The sequence below is a fragment of the Nilaparvata lugens genome, chromosome 3 (genome assembly GCF_014356525.2).
Source record: "Nilaparvata lugens isolate BPH chromosome 3, ASM1435652v1, whole genome shotgun sequence".
In the NCBI taxonomy this organism is placed as follows: domain Eukaryota; kingdom Metazoa; phylum Arthropoda; class Insecta; order Hemiptera; family Delphacidae; genus Nilaparvata; species Nilaparvata lugens.
Genome location: NC_052506.1, coordinates 96804240 through 96823149, shown reverse-complemented (window position 1 = coordinate 96823149; position 18910 = coordinate 96804240). Strand labels below are relative to the sequence as shown.

Sequence of the window (18910 nt, the reverse complement as noted above, 5' to 3'; positions counted from 1 at the left end):
CTGTATTACAGTTCCTTTATTTTGGATTAATGTTTTCATTGGCCAGCGTGCCTAATATAATATTTGAACAAAGTGCTACCTACTTGAGATGTTTTGGTGGAAAATCCACATTATCAAATTTCTGACAATGGACAGATTGCATTCATACATAACTTATTATAACAGTTATGTGAGTAGTAATATTTCAAAAAAAAGTTGATTATCAAATGTTAATAATTAAATTAACGACATTAAATTTGTTTAATAAAAAACATAAAACATTATGGATGTACATTTTCTGAATATTTCCAATAACGCTTTATTGAGGAAAGCTTAATCTAAACCGTTCATAATATTGATAAGTTCATCAGTATAGTATGCATCATATTGTAAGAAATTCTGTCCTTGAAAATTCTTGGCATACAAATTAATAATAACATAGTCATCTTTACCAGAACTAGAACTACTACCTTCATCCATTTCAACACGTTGCATTTTCAACAAAATGTCGCTTTTCAAGATTCTACCTACACTTGTAAAAGTTTTAGGATGGTCTAAACAATGATAAAATATTCAACATCTTACAGGTCCAGTAATAACTTACAGGAAGTTTCTTTTTATGAAACACAACTATGATAAAGTCCTGTATTATTTACTTGTAATACAGGCAAAAGTCTTGTAATACAGGAGAATCACCATTCCAATTACATGCTCAATATAGCCGATAAAATCAGCTGTTCCTGTATTACAGGACTTCTAAATTTTTATGAAACAGGCCCCTGGCCCCACAACTGATCTCTAATAAACTATGACGTCATCACATGTAGATCGATGATCTACTAGCGGTAAGCAAGCGAAATGAGAGCGCTGATGCTTGTTATCACATCTGATATGGTAATCAACAAATATTGGAATTACAAACTCGATTTTCACGGTTTTCCATTTCAATGAATATGGTTTGTTTATCATTCTTCCAATATTCTTTTGTGAAAAGTAATAATGGATTTGGAGTTCAGGAGTAATCATATCTAGCAAACTTTCCAATTTTCCAAAAAAAGTTTCAGAATTTCTGCTATCTGGAGTTCTGTACAGAGATATTACAAGACTATTGCAATCTCTATCTTTCAACACTTTCGATCGCTACACATTCAAAAACACTCTCAGCAAACAACTTGCCAATGTCACTCCTAATTGAAAACTCACAACCCTTCCTAACCAAAATACAAGCACCTCCCCTTTTCTTGATCTCTCTACAATAGATAGCTGCTGTATCCTTTGCAGGTAGCCCATGCTCGGTTAGAGTTACTACCAATGGGTCAAATGGCTTACATAATAAAATATCCAAATCCACCAATTTAGAACCAGCACCCTGTATGTTCAAATTGATCAGGAAAGGTTGTCCACCCCGAAACTTGTCAAAATCTAAGTTTTTGCGGTTGCTACTCTCACCTGACTTGACTCTAAAAAAGGTAACGGTGAATATGGTGGTAACGGTCAAATTGATGGAGTGTGCAGTGGAAGACTTGGCTTCACTGCCAAAGACGCCATGAATTAGGCTATTGACCGCCAAAGAAGGAAGTGCTAGTCTGGAGGCAAGTTTTTTGGTGATGAGGCAACAGTCAGAACCACTGTCCAGAAGTGCGGTGCATCTAACAAGATTATTTTTAACATCAGTTACAACAATTTCAGCAGTAGGCATAACTGAAATTGATGACTTTGAAATTGAATCAACCGACGAAATGGTGATTGAATGTGCATCAATAGTAGTATTAGAAGTTGAGTTTTCAATTTGTGAGTCCATTTTCTCATTAGAGACTTGAGTCAAAGTCGACGGCAAAGACAAGTTTGAATGACCAGCTGTCTCAATATGAGGTTGTGATGAGATAGGTAATCTACAAATAGGTGAACAATCATTATTGTTTCTGAAAAAGTGTTTTGATTGAGTGGTGTTAATAACTATATTTTTTGCATTGGTATTATTTGATTGATTATATGCATCATGCAACAAGGAGTGGTGCTTTCTGCCGCATTGCTTGCAAGCACTAGAACAAGTATGATTAAATGAATATGTCCTCAGACAATTAACACATAGTTTTTTGTGCATCAATTTTTTGTGTAACTGGGATTTTTGCAAATATGTTACAAGTGAAAACATGTGATTGATCTTTACAAAATAAACAACACATTGGCTGTTGAGTATTGCGCATATTATTAATATGCAATGATGATGGTCAAGTAGATTGTTTAGGATTAATAACATTTGATGATGAAAAGGTATGAGTTTGCTTTTGGATTGATTATGTGTCAAACTATTGCTATGATTATTAGCTGACAAAGCATCAATTACTTTACATTGGGTTTCCAAAAAATTCCATAAATCATTCATAGTAGGAATTTCATCAACAGAAACTCTTTTGTCCCATTCTCTGAGGGTATTTGAGTTGAGCTGCGATGTGATTTTGTGCATGTACAGAAGATCTTTTATTTCAATGTTTAAGTTTAAACATTCTAAGGCATTGATGTGACATTTATGGTATCAATGAAAGCACGCATTGATTGAGAACAGTTTTTCTTGAGTGGGGGAGGAGATTCAATGCCTGCAACGTGTGTATTAGCAATCAGTCTAGGGTTGTCATATCTGTCTTTTAATAATTGCCATGCTAGCTCGAAGTTTTCTTCCCCAGGAGGGATATTTTGAATGCGTGCAAGTGCCTCACCTTTAAGGCTTTGTTTGAGATAATAAAATTTAATTGTTGTTGATAATGATGGATCTTCAACAATAATGTTTGAGAATGTAGCACGAAATTCAAGCCAAGAATTAAAAGACCCTAAAAATGTTGGCAATGGAACTTGGGGTAGCTGAAATCCCTGATAGAAAGGTGTAGGGTGTGGATAATGTTGAGAATGAGCAAAATTACCAATGTTATGGACTGGGTCGGAAATAGATTCAGATTGCTGGATAGGTGAGCCTTGCTCTATATCATTGACTGCTTGAGCAGGAATCGAAGATAAACCATGCCTGTAGACACTTTGATTTAGCACAGGTGGGTCACATGTTGACCTTTCTTGTTGTGATTCATAGGATTTCAAATTTTTGTTAAGATTAGCAGTAAATTTAATTAATTTACTTACAATTGCAAAATGATCATCATCACTGATATCATCAGATGTCAATTGAAGACTGACTTCATTATAATTCTCTTCTAATTTAGAGAGTTGTTGTTTGACAGTAAGAATTTCTGTTATGCACTATAATGCTCTCATCTGAAAGATGGGATCACCATGTGTGGGACTCACTATCCCTGATTTGCTTGTTCAACAATGGAAGATATATTGGATGCTGAATGTATATCTACCATTGTTGAACAAGCAAAACTGGGCGCATACCCACTAAACTGCCTACACTCCACCCAAGAAAGAAAAATATTTCTCTTTGATGGTATGAGCCTTCCAGATGACGGATTGTTCTGGTTCTTTCCCACCATTGTACCCACCTTGTGTGGTGCATCACGATCATCTTCTTTCTCCTGAAACAATAGTTTATAATAATAGTAGGTATTACAAAACAACGTATGTCTATAAAATTAAAACTTATATAGTCAGTGAAAAGTTGCCAGTTATACAAATGACATTTATTTCTATAAATTGTTCATAAATTTTCCGAAATGAGTTATCTGGCAGCCAAATCTTGCCATTCTTTATGAGATTATTATTATTCTTGAATTTCCATAATAAATTGTGAAATTCACCTAATAAATTATGGAAATTTATAGAGCATCTTACCTTGAAACATAAGGATCGCAGATTTCTTATGAGGCAGGCTTATAGAAATTTATCAATCATGGCGTGTAAATTGAGAATTGAACAGACGCTTCATAATGTGCAGTCCTGTCAATCTGAAAAAGGATGAATAAATTAATGAACATTTACAAAAACCAATAATCTCAATTATTAAATCATCACGTTTTACCAGCACCCATTCTTGAAAGACATTTTTAATTTATAGAGGAAAATATACTATCAATTATTATTAATAGTATATTTTCCCTTATTAATTGCCTCCACAATATATTTTAATTTGTCATAATCTGATGATAGAACTGAATGAATCATTTTTGAATACAGTAATAATTTTTTATAAAAACTGTACCTTGATTGATGACATAAAGAATTGATTCCGAGGCAAGTTCATACAATAATTAATTTTTGATAGTTATGCAAAATTATTTATGCATGATATGATAAATTTTGGGAATCAAGAGGTGGCATCTGAAAAAGCAACAAAAATGGATATGAATTTTTATCAAATTCAATTAAAATAAATGAAAGATAGAATGGAAAAATTATATATAAAGTACAATATTAGTTCAAATACTTCTTAAAAGTTGAAGATAACACAAGAGGTTTCAAAGTGACCATAAAATCTTCATCATAAATAATATTACATGCTGTATGTTTTGAAAAACAATAACTAGCCTATACGTATACTGTTTTATTGAAAGTAATATAAGTAATGAAAATTATTTAGTAATTTATCACTCAAACTCTGTTTACCCAGTAAATGGAACAAATTCAATCAGGCTATTTTTTATGCTCTGCTTAGATTGCTTTCAAAATTTGTATAGGAAAACTGCAGCTCAATTCCAATATTTAAAAAAATCGAAACAATCCAACCAGGAAATAGAGAATAATCAGTTATGAATGATATGCACTTTAATAATATACGGTATTATAGATTTGAAATAATTTTAAGGAATAATTCATTTAAGTGAAAGGTTTCATTACCTTGAACTTGAAAATGATGAATTTCATGATGATATATATACTGGTACTGGTATACTGATAGGTACAGGATCAATGGTGCGTAATGAACAAGATGGAGGAGAATTTAAAAGAATTGAAGAAATGAGGGAGGAACTTGAACATGATCAGTTGAAAAAACAACAAAAAAGAAACTAATGGAAAAATGGGAAATGAATTTGCAGAATGATATTTTAATTGAAATCATCTTCTTCGATTTCTTCGTCGATTTCTACATCTTGCTCCATAATTATTGTATTTTCAGGCTTGTAGAGACTTCCGGCAGCCTTGAAAAATTCAATGAAAGGGTCTTTTCCTTGAGATTTGCACCTTTTCAGGAACAGATATTTGGCCAGATAGCCGGGGAAAAATGCCTTTTTTCTATGATATCTCGGTAAAGCAGTCTTCACAGCATTCCATGATGCTTCAATATTGTTAGTATGAGCACCAGTAACTGGGTCTTTGAAGCTCAAGCTGTGATTGACTGTATGGTGATGAAACCCTCTCTCCTCCAAACAGTCACATGCCTTCCACAAATCTGAAACCACAGTGGTTCCAGGAAGGACATATTTTTCAAGGATCGGGATAAGTGTTCGGGAAGATCGGTTTTCCACTGCTTCCATGAAACAGTGGCCAGTACCAACATCAATTCCCCCGAAGACCCATTGCCCTTCTACTCTTTTACCGCGATTATATTTCCTTTTTCCGAATTTCGACTCATCAATTTGTACTACATGGCCTTCACCTCCAATTTTTTCCTTCTGCTCTGAAATTGCATGGAATGCCACCTGTAACACAAACATTATTGTGAAAAAGATGAACATTCTAAAATGAAAAAAAAATTGTTAAATGTACAAAGTATTATCTTTCTCCAACTTTTTGATCAAGTGACCCAAATATACAGTTTGAAACTGCCCAAACTGAGACAGCTTATAATATTGACCGCAAGAATAAAAATCTTTTAGATAAGCAATATCTTCAACATTCAGCTAGTATGACAAACATTTAATGGGCCTTGAATGATAAACCTTATCAATAACAGTAGATGATCAACTCAATAGTTTGTTTGTATGGAGTGAAGTCATAACATCGTCTGCATAGGTGTTAATTTATTTTTTCACACATCAGTAGATAAAACGTTTATTTATATTTATTTATCCATATACAAAATACAATCCAGGTAAAAACAACAGGCATTGGCCCAAAACTGTTCTAAACCTTAATTTGCAATAGTCTAGAGGTTATGTAAAAATGATAACTTAATTCACAAACTATTTTGAGTTCAAAAAAATGTATCTACTACAATTTTGAATGTATCAGATCAATTAATTTCAAAATACAAATCCAAACAAAAATCTTCTTTTGTAATCGCCAAAAATATTGAAAATTTCACTTAAATCCACAATTAAAAACAAGTAAAAACATTAAAACATCAAACATTTATTCAGCTAAGTGGAGCAACAAATTATACTTTTCAACTTACAATTTACATTGCATGAAATAAAAAATAGAAGGATAAATGTAATACAAAACACACCTCTCTGCAGAAAGATCCCCAATCAACTGCGGTATTATTGTATATTTCCACCTCTATCATCAATGCACTGCTCGGTACATTTCTGGTCCACAGTAAAACAAATCCTAAAATTTGCCACAACTGTAAGTTAGATTTGGCGAAGAAAGTTCCTTTCCGCAAGCATTGTGAAAAGTTACATTTTCTTGGTTTTTTTAATTTATTTTTATCATTCCTCGACAAACCCATTTGTATCCATCGATTCGTTGAACATCCCTTCTTATAATTATTTTTGTTTTACAATTTGGGCACCCCAGCTCTTCCTATATAATCATGCAAACAAAACATTCAAATTTAGTGCTCGTTTGAATGAATAAGCTTTATAGACTAAATACTATATGTTTCTTTGTACTTGGCACTATGTTTCACATTTTTTCAAAAAAACATGAATTAATCTGATTATATAATAAGTTACTTTTAATTATAATACTTAAAACAAGTAATGTTACTTCAAATAGACTTGCTCCAATAATGCACTAGATACCGTCATTAATCGATGTACAAATCGTCAGTTGTTTAAAAAAACTTGAGAATCTTTAAACTATTATATTCTTAATATAAACTTGAATATTTTCTAATTGATCTTGTGCTTGAAAAAAGTTGAAAAAGAAACTTTAATTACTTAATTGCTCACATCACTCAAGTGAACAAGACAGCCGGTCTCACTATATTGATCCATCTTAAAAACTGTGACAAAAGTTCAAAGTTTTTCCAAACTGCTATAAAATTATAATGCAAACATTGAATAAACAAAGTGTCAATGCAATGGAGTGTCTTAAAATTGTTCAATTTTTTTTGTGCACCTTATTGAAGTAAAACTCAAACTTAGCTACATTAGTTAGATACAGTATGTAAATTGAACCATAAAAAAATCAATTTAGCAATAAACTATATACACAGGAAGTATGAGGACTATGTATTAATTGAAAAATGATATATTTTAATAATATAATAGTAGAAGAATAAACTTTTTTACCTCCAAAAAACCCCATTCGATACATTTTTTTATAAGTAGCAGCCCATCCTCCTGCTTGCTCAATTCCTATAAACTTTTTATGTTTGTTGCCGACATTTTTACAATATCAATATAAACTATACCAATGAATTGAGCACATACAGTACACCGACTTGTTGCTTTCAATAGCTGGCGGTACAAGACAAGTCTTGCAAACAATCTCACTAATATGGTCAACTATTACAAATGAAAAGTTAATAAATTCATCTTATACCATTATCGAATTGAATTGGAGAATTTTATTCATTTTATATAAATAATAATTCTAATTAAAAACTTTATTATTTCGAAAGTATATTAACTTTCCGTTACTCCACTTTACATGCATTCTATCTCTACACAATAGAAATTAAAACTAAAAATTGCTTGAATATATAGCAGACGTTTAGTCAGTTAATAGAAAATAGTGTATATGTGACTAATCATGGCACAAAATAATTGTATCTCAACTATTTTTAAAGATATCGACTCATTTTTTTTTTAATTGAAGAAAAAATAGGTGTCTGTACTATAAATTTCAACATAAGAGACTAATTAAAACATTAAAAAACAAATTTGAATTTCTGAAGTGTCCACCAATTTTCTGTTTCCTAACAGGTACAGCATCAAATGGTCATATGTCTACAAAAAGAGCTCAAGTCCACAACCGTTTTACATGAAATATAACTCCTCACAAATCACTTTTGACAAAATGTTCTTCGACCATAAATAGACAAATCCTAAAATTTTCCATAATGGAAGAAATGATTTTTTGAAAAAAGTATTTTTTCTCTAGCTCATTGAATATTGACATTGTTGCCGTTTTTGCTTTCCCTTAACTACCAAATAACTTAACTCCCACTCCCACTTGTAATCATCTAATGAAACTTAGGTAGTTTTTTCGCAAATTCAATTTGCTTTTACAATTTGGGCACTCAATCTCTCTTTTTAATATCCCCCAATCCATACATTTTTCAGTTAATGTCCTATCATTTCTCCTTCCCCACTCACTGAGAACGATCAGATTTATCTTTTCTTCATCCATACTCACTTTTGGGAATTAGTTAATGAAGTTAATAATATTATTACTGTTATTAATATATTAATAATTACGTGAAACAAGTTTATTCACCAAAAAAGTGAGTTTTCAAACTGTTATTTAATGTTAAATTTGATTTTTTTATAAAATTTGTGCTTCCCAGTCTTATTTGTTGGCCTCTTTCATTTAAAAAAATCTATTTGATATCTCCAAAAATAGCTGAGACTCAGAGTTCGCTCGCGCGGTAAAATTTAGCCAATACAAAACAATATAGGTACTACTTACTTGAATTTAAGTAATCATGCTCCCAAATAGATTATAATGGAGTCCATTATAATTGTAACCCACCTTGTATTCAACTATGTCTGTTGTAAGTAAACTGAAAAGTTGAAAGTACAATGAGCTGATCAGTGAACGAACCGGATATGACATAATTTTTTCTCCTGATCAGTTGGACCAAACAGTGCTTCGTTCACCGTCACGTTCACTGACCGATCTCATTGTTCACCGATCCATCAGTGGCATTGAACGCGCCCATTAATGAGTCTACTTTTAACTTGCCTACCCCAATCATCATTATCGTTCATCACTTTGTTAAATAAATGATCTCTTATTTCTAATGTTGAAACCAATTGCACAGATTTTCGACGATGGTGCGGAGTTTTAGAATCGAAAGTAACCACTTTTTCACACAAAACATTCATTTTTAAAATCAAATTCATTGTTCAAACATTTTAATGTGGGACACAATAAAGGATTAGTTAGGTACATATTTTTCTTCCAATACCTATTGAATCCTTGATGGATGATTATATCTCTGCCTGCAAGTCTTATGAACGGAAATACTACTTCTTCCATTCAACTTATTATTAATCCCGTCATAGAGTTGTAGATTCACCTCATTTATTGATTTCAGTCCTTCTCCCACAACTACTACAAAATCCTGAAGTTCTTTATGACAAAAAAACACAATGAACTAGTTTTTTCATTCATCATCTAATAAGAGAATAGAGAAGTATCAGATCCATAAACTATTATTGAGTTATTAAACTGAATGTAGTCTTTGAACTGATCTACTAACCTTCCATTGATTATGCATTTCTCAGATGCAATTTCTCTAATAATCATAATCACATCGTGAATATTGATCTAAGATGTTGTTAGTTTTGGGTAAACATGTGTTTGATTTTTTTAATGAAAACGATAATTGAACTCACTAATGACCACTGCACTATCCGAGCAGGGTAGACATGAATTGCTACACTTCATCATCTCTTATGTTGCCAGGTAGAAGTACATTCGAATCCTCGACATTTGCTATCATTGTTTAATACTTGATGCGATCTTTGGTAAAGTCAACTTCAACTTCACCGGATGATTCTGTAAGAGACGATCCCATTAGTACATGCGCTGGCTTACATTGAGGATACATGAGAGATGCAGAGAATTTGACTTTAGATTATTGTTAGAATGTATATGAAAGTCGATGTCGTCACGTCCCAGGGTGGTAGGCTGATGGGGGAGGGGGTGAGTTGTAAAAAATGTGTGCTCATAAAATCACCTGTCCTGCAGTATACAGCTTCAACTTTTTTTTAAATATTATCTACATATCGTGGGCATACAAAGATAAACTAAGTCCATAGAACAAAATTTCTCAGGAAATCAATTTCTTATTTCAAACTGGAATGAAAATTTCAATTTTGAGAATTTATGTGAAATAATTTTACACTTCAGAGAATTGAATATTCTTTATTTCAACATGATAGTCTATCACTTAACATTAAATACTGAAAAATAATAAAAAATGAAAGAAATAAATGTATCTTGAAAAAAGGGAGTTAGTGTATTTTCCTAGGTAACATCTTCATCAATTCTAGCTGTCTTGATCATCCGAAGATACATCTTCAGCACTTGGTTCTGGAATAATATTACCAATTCCTTTGGCAGATGGCAAATTCTTATACCAGGCATGAAATTCCTCTGGTATAGCCATTTTTTTACATAAGTTAAGCAAATCCTTCTTTTTCTGGATGCTGATTGGCAACTGCATTTCGTATAAGGGATGCAATAATTGATTTGTCAACATTGATGGGCGTCTTCCTTTACCCAGAACATTCATTGTTGAGTATTCTGAGCTGTGCTCATTTATTTGTATTCAATGATACCTGGTTTGTTTTTTGAAAAGCGCATACTTTTTATTAACAACCAGTTCACTTGATCACCCTTCACATTTTTTGTTCTGTTTCTTAACAAAATGTCTGAGAGCTGTTTCAAGTTATAGAAGTTTTTGAATTTCATTTCCTTTACAGAGTATGGCCTCCTTGACTTATTCCTGACTCTACTACTACGTGCTAATCTGAAAATGTTCAGCCAGTCTTGCATCGTGTAGACAGGGACATACTTCTTTGCAGATTCTATTGCGCTGTGCATAGAATCTGCCTCCATGTAGCTATGTCCACTTTCCAAAAATTTGTGTTCAATCACACTTAAATTCTCAGACACTTGAGAAACATACAACATCAGGGCTGCAACTTGTTTGTTCCGATTCTGGCCCCCACAAGTGTCTGAGAACAATGAGATCTCTTTCACGTGATGGGGGAGATTCATGAGATATTCATAAAGGCAACTGCCGATTTCTGAGCTTCCCAGTTTACCATTAAGCTCTGTCCATGCAAAGCAGAACGCATCATTGGGCATTGCTGATTCATAAATTGTCAAATTGTAAGCAATTAATTTCCTGCTATAATACATCAGACTGACATCTGATGATGGAATTTGTAGGACAGACTGCAAATCAAAGGATGCAGTCATGAAGTTCTTGTCCTCTGCTGCTCCCTTTTTATCAAGATCCTTAGCGTTATAGCAATCTATCTTGCGCTTTTGGTGGCTCTCATAGTCAGGTTGCAACTCTTTTTTCTAGCTTTCAATATGGTCATATTTTTACAATAAACTGCACAGTTTTTCCATGTAAAAATAAAATATCTCGAAAAATGAATTTTTTATTATAGACAATGAGATTCAATTTGTGTGTCAAGTGAGATACATTGTTTGTTTTTTCTAATATTCATCAGATGTTGTTGACAAAGCTTGTGGATATTGTAGAAATTCATGCTGCACTAAAACTTCAATGCTGAATTATCTTTCTTATCTAGGACACATTAATGGAAAGATGATAACAACCTATACCGTAATTAATTGTTTCGATTATTCCTTTGTCGGAATGGCTTCATCATAAATTGATTTACTTTTGAAATCTTTCCTGATGACAACTCTTTCAACTGAAAACATCCCTTACCTAGGTCATTCAAAATCAAAAATGGACCCTTGTATTTTGGGCACAACTTGGCCGAAAACTTTTTAAATTTACTAGATAATACATAATTATTTGTCAACACAAGATCATTTATTTTGTACACAACTCGTTTCTTATTGTTCATCTGATGTTTGTATCGTCGGATTGTGCCTAGATTTTTCATACGAAAAAATATTCTTTTATTCCGTAAATTCTCCTCTTCTAATTCAAATCTGTTATCAAGAGGGTACTCAATGTATTTGAACACAATGTGAGACAACTTATTATTTAACATTAATTCAATCGGGATATTATTGGTGGCCTCATGGAAGTTATAGTTCAAAACATATTCCACCTTGTTCAAATAGTTGTACCATAAATGATGTTGATTTTCTGGTACATAGGTATGTAATATGCGGTTAACTTCTTTGAGAGAGGTCGCTCGCTAAGATTAGACTGAGGATGGTAAATCGAAATGTAATGATACTTGATCCCTAACTCATCCATAGAGTCTTTCCAAGTCTTACTCTGGAAGCAAGTACCATTGTCTCTAATTATTGAGTCAAATGTTCCATAGTTTCTAACATATTGTTTCACTGCCTTAACTAAACTAATTGCGTTTGCTCTGACTAATGGATACAATTTGGTGAACTTGGTGAAGCCATCATGTATTATGCACATCCATCGGTAGCGACCTCCTGGAAATTCGCCATACACGTTGACAAATACCTTGTGATTTTTCTTATCTGACAAGATGGTGTGCATTTCTAGAGTTTTCTTTTGATTAGAGGATTTTACCAATTGACATTTCTCACAATATTGTATTATTTTGGTGACAAGGCGGTAGCTATTCTTGATATAAAATGTTTCTTCTATGGCCCTGTTAGTTTTGGATATGCCTACATGTCCTAAGCGTTCATGAAATTCAATGATGAGGTCTTCATAAAGGTGAGAGAGAACACAGACTTTCCAAAATGTATTTCTTTTAGATTTCCTAATAAATAATAAATCATCATTATCTGAATAAAACTTATGTAAATTTACATCACCAGTTTCTAATTTTTCTTTAATTTTGTTTAATCGGATGTCAGTATGTTGAGTTTCTTTGATTTTCTTTACAATGCTAATAAGGTTTTTATCCTCTTTTATTATGTTCAAAACCTTGAATTCATTGGAATTCCTACATTTCACATTGCCCTCGTAATCAGTGCGAGAGATAATATCTGGGATAATATTATTTTTACCTGCCACGAACTCCAATTCAATGTTGAAGTTTTGGAGTGCCAACATCCAGCGTCCTAACCTACCATGTCCTATCTTACATTTTTTCAGAAAAGTGAGCGCTTTGTGGTCGGTCCTGACTATTATCTTATGATCGCCAAAATAATTGTGCAATTTAGTAAGGCCAAATAATACAGCAAGGCATTCCTTTTCACAAATTGTATACAATAGTTCTGATTTTGAAAGACTTCTGCTAGCATATGCGATTACGTGGTGTTCTTTGTCATCACCCTCTTGGAAAAGTTCAACAGCTAGTCCAATGTCACTGGCGTCTGTTGCAAGAATAAAATTTTTTGTGTAATCGGGATGTTTCAAGGTAACACACTCTATGAATCTATTCTTGATTTCCTGAAAAATTATGTCATCTTCAAGAGTCCAATTGAATTTATTGTTTTTACTAGTAAGATGCTTGAATTTTCTAGTCAAATAGGAATATTATTTCTAAATTTGAAACAGATTTATTTAATTATAATTTATTCATTTAGAATTTATTATCAATAATGGGTATGAGCGCCTATTTTGAATCATAACCAATCTATTTTGAGCGCCTATTTTGAAATGTGTAACATTACAACATTTATATTTATTTATTCGTTGATATTTGTATAATATATTTATATAAATTTTTATGGTGTATCCTTTATTTGTTTCCCTATCTCCATGCATGACCAATCTCATTAAAATCTATTTAGTTACCAGTATTGAAATATTAGTAAGGTTACCATCTGACTATATTCTTCACCGAATAAGTTGGTTAAGACAGCGATATACAGCATTGATAATCAAATCTTTGGAAATAATACGTTCCAGAGATTTATATAAATTATCCAATATCATTAAATACGACCAGAAGAATCTCAAAATTATAGCATTAAGTTGTAGCAGCACAAATTCTCGCATCTATACTCGCGGATTTCGACAAATCAGTCACAGAAATTATTGTAAACTGTTGGAGCAGCCGACGTCAGTAACCGGCAAGAGCAGAGAACTGCGGGAGCTCCTGGTCTAGCCAGTAAGAAATTGGTATTATATATATTCTAAGAACCACAATAAGGGTTAAATATTTTATTATTCATGCTCTACCGACTGCAGCCAAGCAGGGCAACTCGTTATTGACAAAAATAATGTGACAGATTCTTGCCTGTTGAACACCTCCTGGTGATGCTAGGTGGAAGGATTCTGTGTCAGCATTCTGGCTTTCTTCAGTGGATTGTCTAGATGAAGGCAACCAATTTGCAGCAGACTCATTAGTTGTTACAGTTGTTGGCTTTGTCTTCTCCAGAACAATGGGCAACTGGGATTGAGAGTGATTTCCACACAGTTGATGGTTTTGACCAAAATTAGGAGGTTCCAATGTAGTGAATCTTGATGAATGGATGGAGGCCTTACTGTTGTCTTCTGGAATAGGCACTTCACAAGGTTGAAGTTGATCTATGCGATGCTTAATGGTGTAGCCATCATCAAGTTCCACAATATATTGAAGTCTTCCAAGGCATTCCACGATAGTCCATCTGCCAGAAGCAGCATAGTTGTGAGTTTGTACCCTGGCTCCTAGTGGTAGATGACGGACAGAATCAGTTGTTGGTTGAATTGTCAAATTGATATCAGGTTTAGTCAGGAACTAGGGGTGAACCCCAATCTGAATAATATGTTTTTGTCAGAGCACCTTCCTGCTTCAACTCTGATTCAACTTTGTCTAGGAGAGCATATGGAACTGGTCGGGCTTCCAGAAATACTGGTTTGACTTGATTTTCCACAAGTAGAGAACATTATTTGTAATTTGGAATGGTACCTATTCTACTCTTGGAAACGTTTGGAGAACTTGTTTCTGGAATAAATCGTTATCAGGGACATGTTACATTTTGTTGGTAGAATTTTCTAGATGACGTATCCATGCTCTTCCTAAAATTGCAGGAGAGTTTGTCTTGACTACATAGAGTGTAATCCACCAAGTGGAGAAAATACTTCCTTTGTCTATGTATGAAATTCGATATCGGTGGGAGCTAATTTGTCTGATTCAAGTTGATGCATTTGTTTTTCGTCGATGATAGTAAAAGGGCTGCCTGAATCAGCTTCAAATTGACAAACGTGCTTCCCAATGGTTATAGGTACAATTAACTTTGCAGTGTCAGGTCCAGATAGAAACGTTATATCAACAATGTTTGAGATAGTAGAATCTTCATCTGAGTGCTGAAAGTCTTCAACAATTTGCTTTACTGATGATTTGCTGTTATTTCTTGTGAGAGTTTTGATGCAAACCTAAGAAACATGACCTTGTTGACCACCAAAACTGTCACTACAATTTCGATTACTCTCAAATATGAACACGATATGGTAATAATTGAACTACATTAAAAATAGTAAAATGACATTCCTGTAACAGTATTCAATTCATTAATTACATGAAGACTTGATTCAATTATAATTATTATGATTATTTGAACCATGCTTTTCTAAACACAAAAAATAGTTCACATAGGTTTCTTTCCATTTCTTGTTGAAATATGATGGAGTTTGGTGTGTTCTCTTGTGCAGCTCGATGTAGCAACCAATTTGCAGCAGACTCATTAGTTGTTACAGTTGTTGGCTTTGTCTTCTCCAGAACAATGGGCAACTGGGATTGAGAGTGATTTCCACACAGTTGATGGTTTTGACCAAAATTAGGAGGTTCCAATGTAGTGAATCTTGATGAATGGATGGAGGCCTTACTGTTGTCTTCTGGAATAGGCACTTCACAAGGTTGAAGTTGATCTATGCGACGCTTAATGGTGTAGCCATCATCAAGTCTTCCAAGGCATTCCACGATAGTCCATCTGCCAGAAGCAGCATAGTTGTGAGTTTGTACCCTGGCTCCTAGTGGTAGATGACGGACAGAATCAGTTGTTGGTTGAATTGTCAAATTGATATCAGGTTTAGTCAGGAACTAGGGGTGAACCCCAATCTGAATAATATGTTTTTGTCAGAGCACCTTCCTGCTTCAACTCTGATTCAACTTTGTCTAGGAGAGCATATGGAACTGGTCGGGCTTCCAGAAATACTGGTTTGACTTGATTTTCCACAAGTAGAGAACATTATTTGTAATTTGGAATGGTACCTATTCTACTCTTGGAAACGTTTGGAGAACTTGTTTCTGGAATAAATCGTTATCAGGGACATGTTACATTTTGTTGGTAGAATTTTCTAGATGACGTATCCATGCTCTTCCTAAAATTGCAGGAGAGTTTGTCTTGACTACATAGAGTGTCTCTGTAGGTTGCCTACCTTGATATTGTACTGGTATGGTTAATCCACCAAGTGGAGAAAATACTTCCTTTGTCTATGTATGAAATTCGATATCGGTGGGAGCTAATTTGTCTGATTCAAGTTGATGCATTTGTTTTTCGTCGATGATAGTAAAAGGGCTGCCTGAATCAGCTTCAAATTGACAAACGTGCTTCCCAATGGTTTTAGGTACAATTAACTTTGCAGTATCAGGTCCAGATAGAAACGTTATATCAACAATGTTTGAGATAGTAGAATCTTCATCTGAGTGCTGAAAGTCTTCAACAATTTACTTTACTGATGATTTGCTGTTATTTCTTGTGAGAGTTTTGATGCAAACCTAAGAAACATGACCTTGTTGACCACCAAAACTGTCACTACAATTTCGATTACTCTCAAATATGAACACGATATGGTAATAATTGAACTACATTAAAAATAGTAAAATGACATTCCTGTAACAGTATTCAATTCATTAATTACATGAAGACTTGATTCAATTATAATTATTATGATTATTTGAACCATGCTTTTCTAAACACAAAAAATAGTTCACATAGGTTTCTTTCCATTTCTTGTTGAAATATGATGGAGTTTGGTGTGTTCTCTTGTGCAGCTCGATGTAGAATTTTATTATTTCATTCCTCGCAAGACTTACAGGTAAAAGTTTATATCCTGACACTTCACACCAGGAGTGTGGTTGGATTTTAACTCAAACTTCCCAACCTCGGGTTTGACATCGTATGTTATTGAAAAGAGACCGTGGCTCGACCCTTTACAATCCTTACTGTGACATATTAGATACCGTACACTTTGTGGCTCTTTTAACTTTCGTTTAAACCTGTAAACATACCCGTATTCTGATGCCCACTTAACAAAAATCACTCTACTGAGACCCGGTGGATTAACATAGTTGTATGAATGAGCACCAACTTTAATCACCAACTGACACTGAGGTGGTAGTTCAAAGGTAGGAGTGGGTGGGGTTTCATGGAAGTTATTTTACAGTTCCACCACATGACAAATTAAAGAAAATGAGGATATTATTTTTCAAGAAATTGTATTCTTTTTCTGGGTCATTGTAAACTGATGGTACGAAATAGCATTGTTCCTGACTTGCTACTTTTACCTGAAGAAGTGTCACCGAAACCCTTCTATTGTCTATCTTTACTGCTCCTAAACATCTCGTTTATTGCTCATGTCTCGGGAATTCCCCAGTTTAGGGAGGCACATTTTTAAGTGTAAACACTTTTTGATATGTCTTTTCATTTTTTATTAATAATAATGATAATTTAAAAAATTATGTTTACATTTCAACATGTAGAACTGAAGAACAAGGAGAGTTTTTTCTAATCGTATTATGTTGTCTTCCATAGAACTCACTGAAATGTGAATTTTCTCCATTTCTTAAACATGTATTTGTAATCTATAATGTACTGCGAATTTGACATCCAAGTATCGAAAAGGTATTTACGAGTTGAATTTTTTATAAAGAAGCAACTAAGGTATATTTACAGTTGTAAAGTTGCAATACTTATTCATAAGATGGAAGGATTAATGGGACATAAGATATTACTCAAGTGCTGGTGAATCCATAGTAATTAAATGATAATTCTTTTGGTGCTGTCTGACATTCTGACTATTTGCTAATTCGGTTATTGACATCGATGAACCTGTGTTCAAATACCGAACGGCCGAACTGTACAGTCTGGTATAAAAGTAAGATGTGTCCTCAACTGTTGCCGAGCGCAAATGTCGCAGTCCTCAACTGTTGTGGCTGTGCAAAAATTAATGAATCCTCTACGGTCGCAGTCCTCAACTGTCGGAGTCCTCGACGGTCGCAGTCCTCAACTGTCGGAGTCCTCCTCTGTCACTTCTGTGCTTTTAGAAGAGTCCTCTTCTTTTGGTAGTCTCGTTTGACATCGACCCATGCATGACTTTCACAACAATTCTAGTCCAAAAAATAACGCGAAAAGCGCCACTAGCCTCCTAATCTCATTCTGCACTGTAAAACATGGCGTTTGCAACCCATTTCTGTAATAAAACACATTTGCTATTCACAACGCTATGGCATGGCATGCTTCATTTTTATTGATACACTGTTGGCCAGTGCTGCTGGCCAGTAGGCCTATCACTGGCCATCCTGGTTATAGGCCGTCCTGGCCAACTGGGACAACTGCAGCTGAAATAATCTGAGCTACCATGCAAATGGCCGTGGTCTGGTCAGTACAGTCGGCTACTTCACCAACAAACACAATCTTCAACAAAATATTTCAGATCGCAAAGTGTTAATAATTCAAAGTTCATCTTGGTTTAATAATTCATTATTTGGATTCCTTGGGGCAAATAGCATTACTTGCAGCTGAAATTGCTGTTGCTTTACTTGCAACAATGCTTTTACACATTTTTATAGTCTTGTATAAAAAATAATCTCTTGAAAACCGTATTCATCTTTCTGATCAACTCAAGACTGTAAAAATATCAATCCTCTCTTGATATTTCTACAACAGGTAGCTCAGACGCAGAAATAGTTACTACCATCAGCGTTTTATGTATTGCATGAATGAAATTGACATCTCACAGTTGACGTTTTTTAAAACATTGTCGATAGCAACTCTAAGTATTAAATTTCATCTTCAAAGTATTAATCTTCAGATAATTTTTGCTATTATACCAAAAAACATCTGACAT

At 33.8% G+C, this 18910-nt stretch overlaps 1 protein-coding gene and 1 long non-coding RNA gene across 2 annotated transcripts; both read right to left on the bottom strand.

The window, feature by feature from the left end:
- Positions 1 to 3239: 3239 nt before the first annotated feature.
- On the bottom strand, positions 3240 to 4192 carry LOC120350667. The gene is made up of 3 exons (XR_005570978.1): positions 4130 to 4192; positions 3763 to 3875; positions 3240 to 3506 (listed from the first exon to the last, which is right to left on the bottom strand). It is a non-coding gene; the product is annotated as an uncharacterized LOC120350667 (long non-coding RNA).
- A 501-nt stretch (positions 4193 to 4693) lies between these two features.
- Positions 4694 to 6547, bottom strand: LOC120350666. Its single transcript, XM_039425198.1, has 2 exons — positions 6317 to 6547; positions 4694 to 5567 (listed from the first exon to the last, which is right to left on the bottom strand). The coding sequence occupies exons 1-2, from the start codon at positions 6539 to 6541 to the stop codon at positions 4974 to 4976; spliced, it is 819 nt and encodes a 272-aa protein (XP_039281132.1). The 5' UTR covers positions 6542 to 6547; the 3' UTR covers positions 4694 to 4973.
- Positions 6548 to 18910: the final 12363 nt, after the last annotated feature.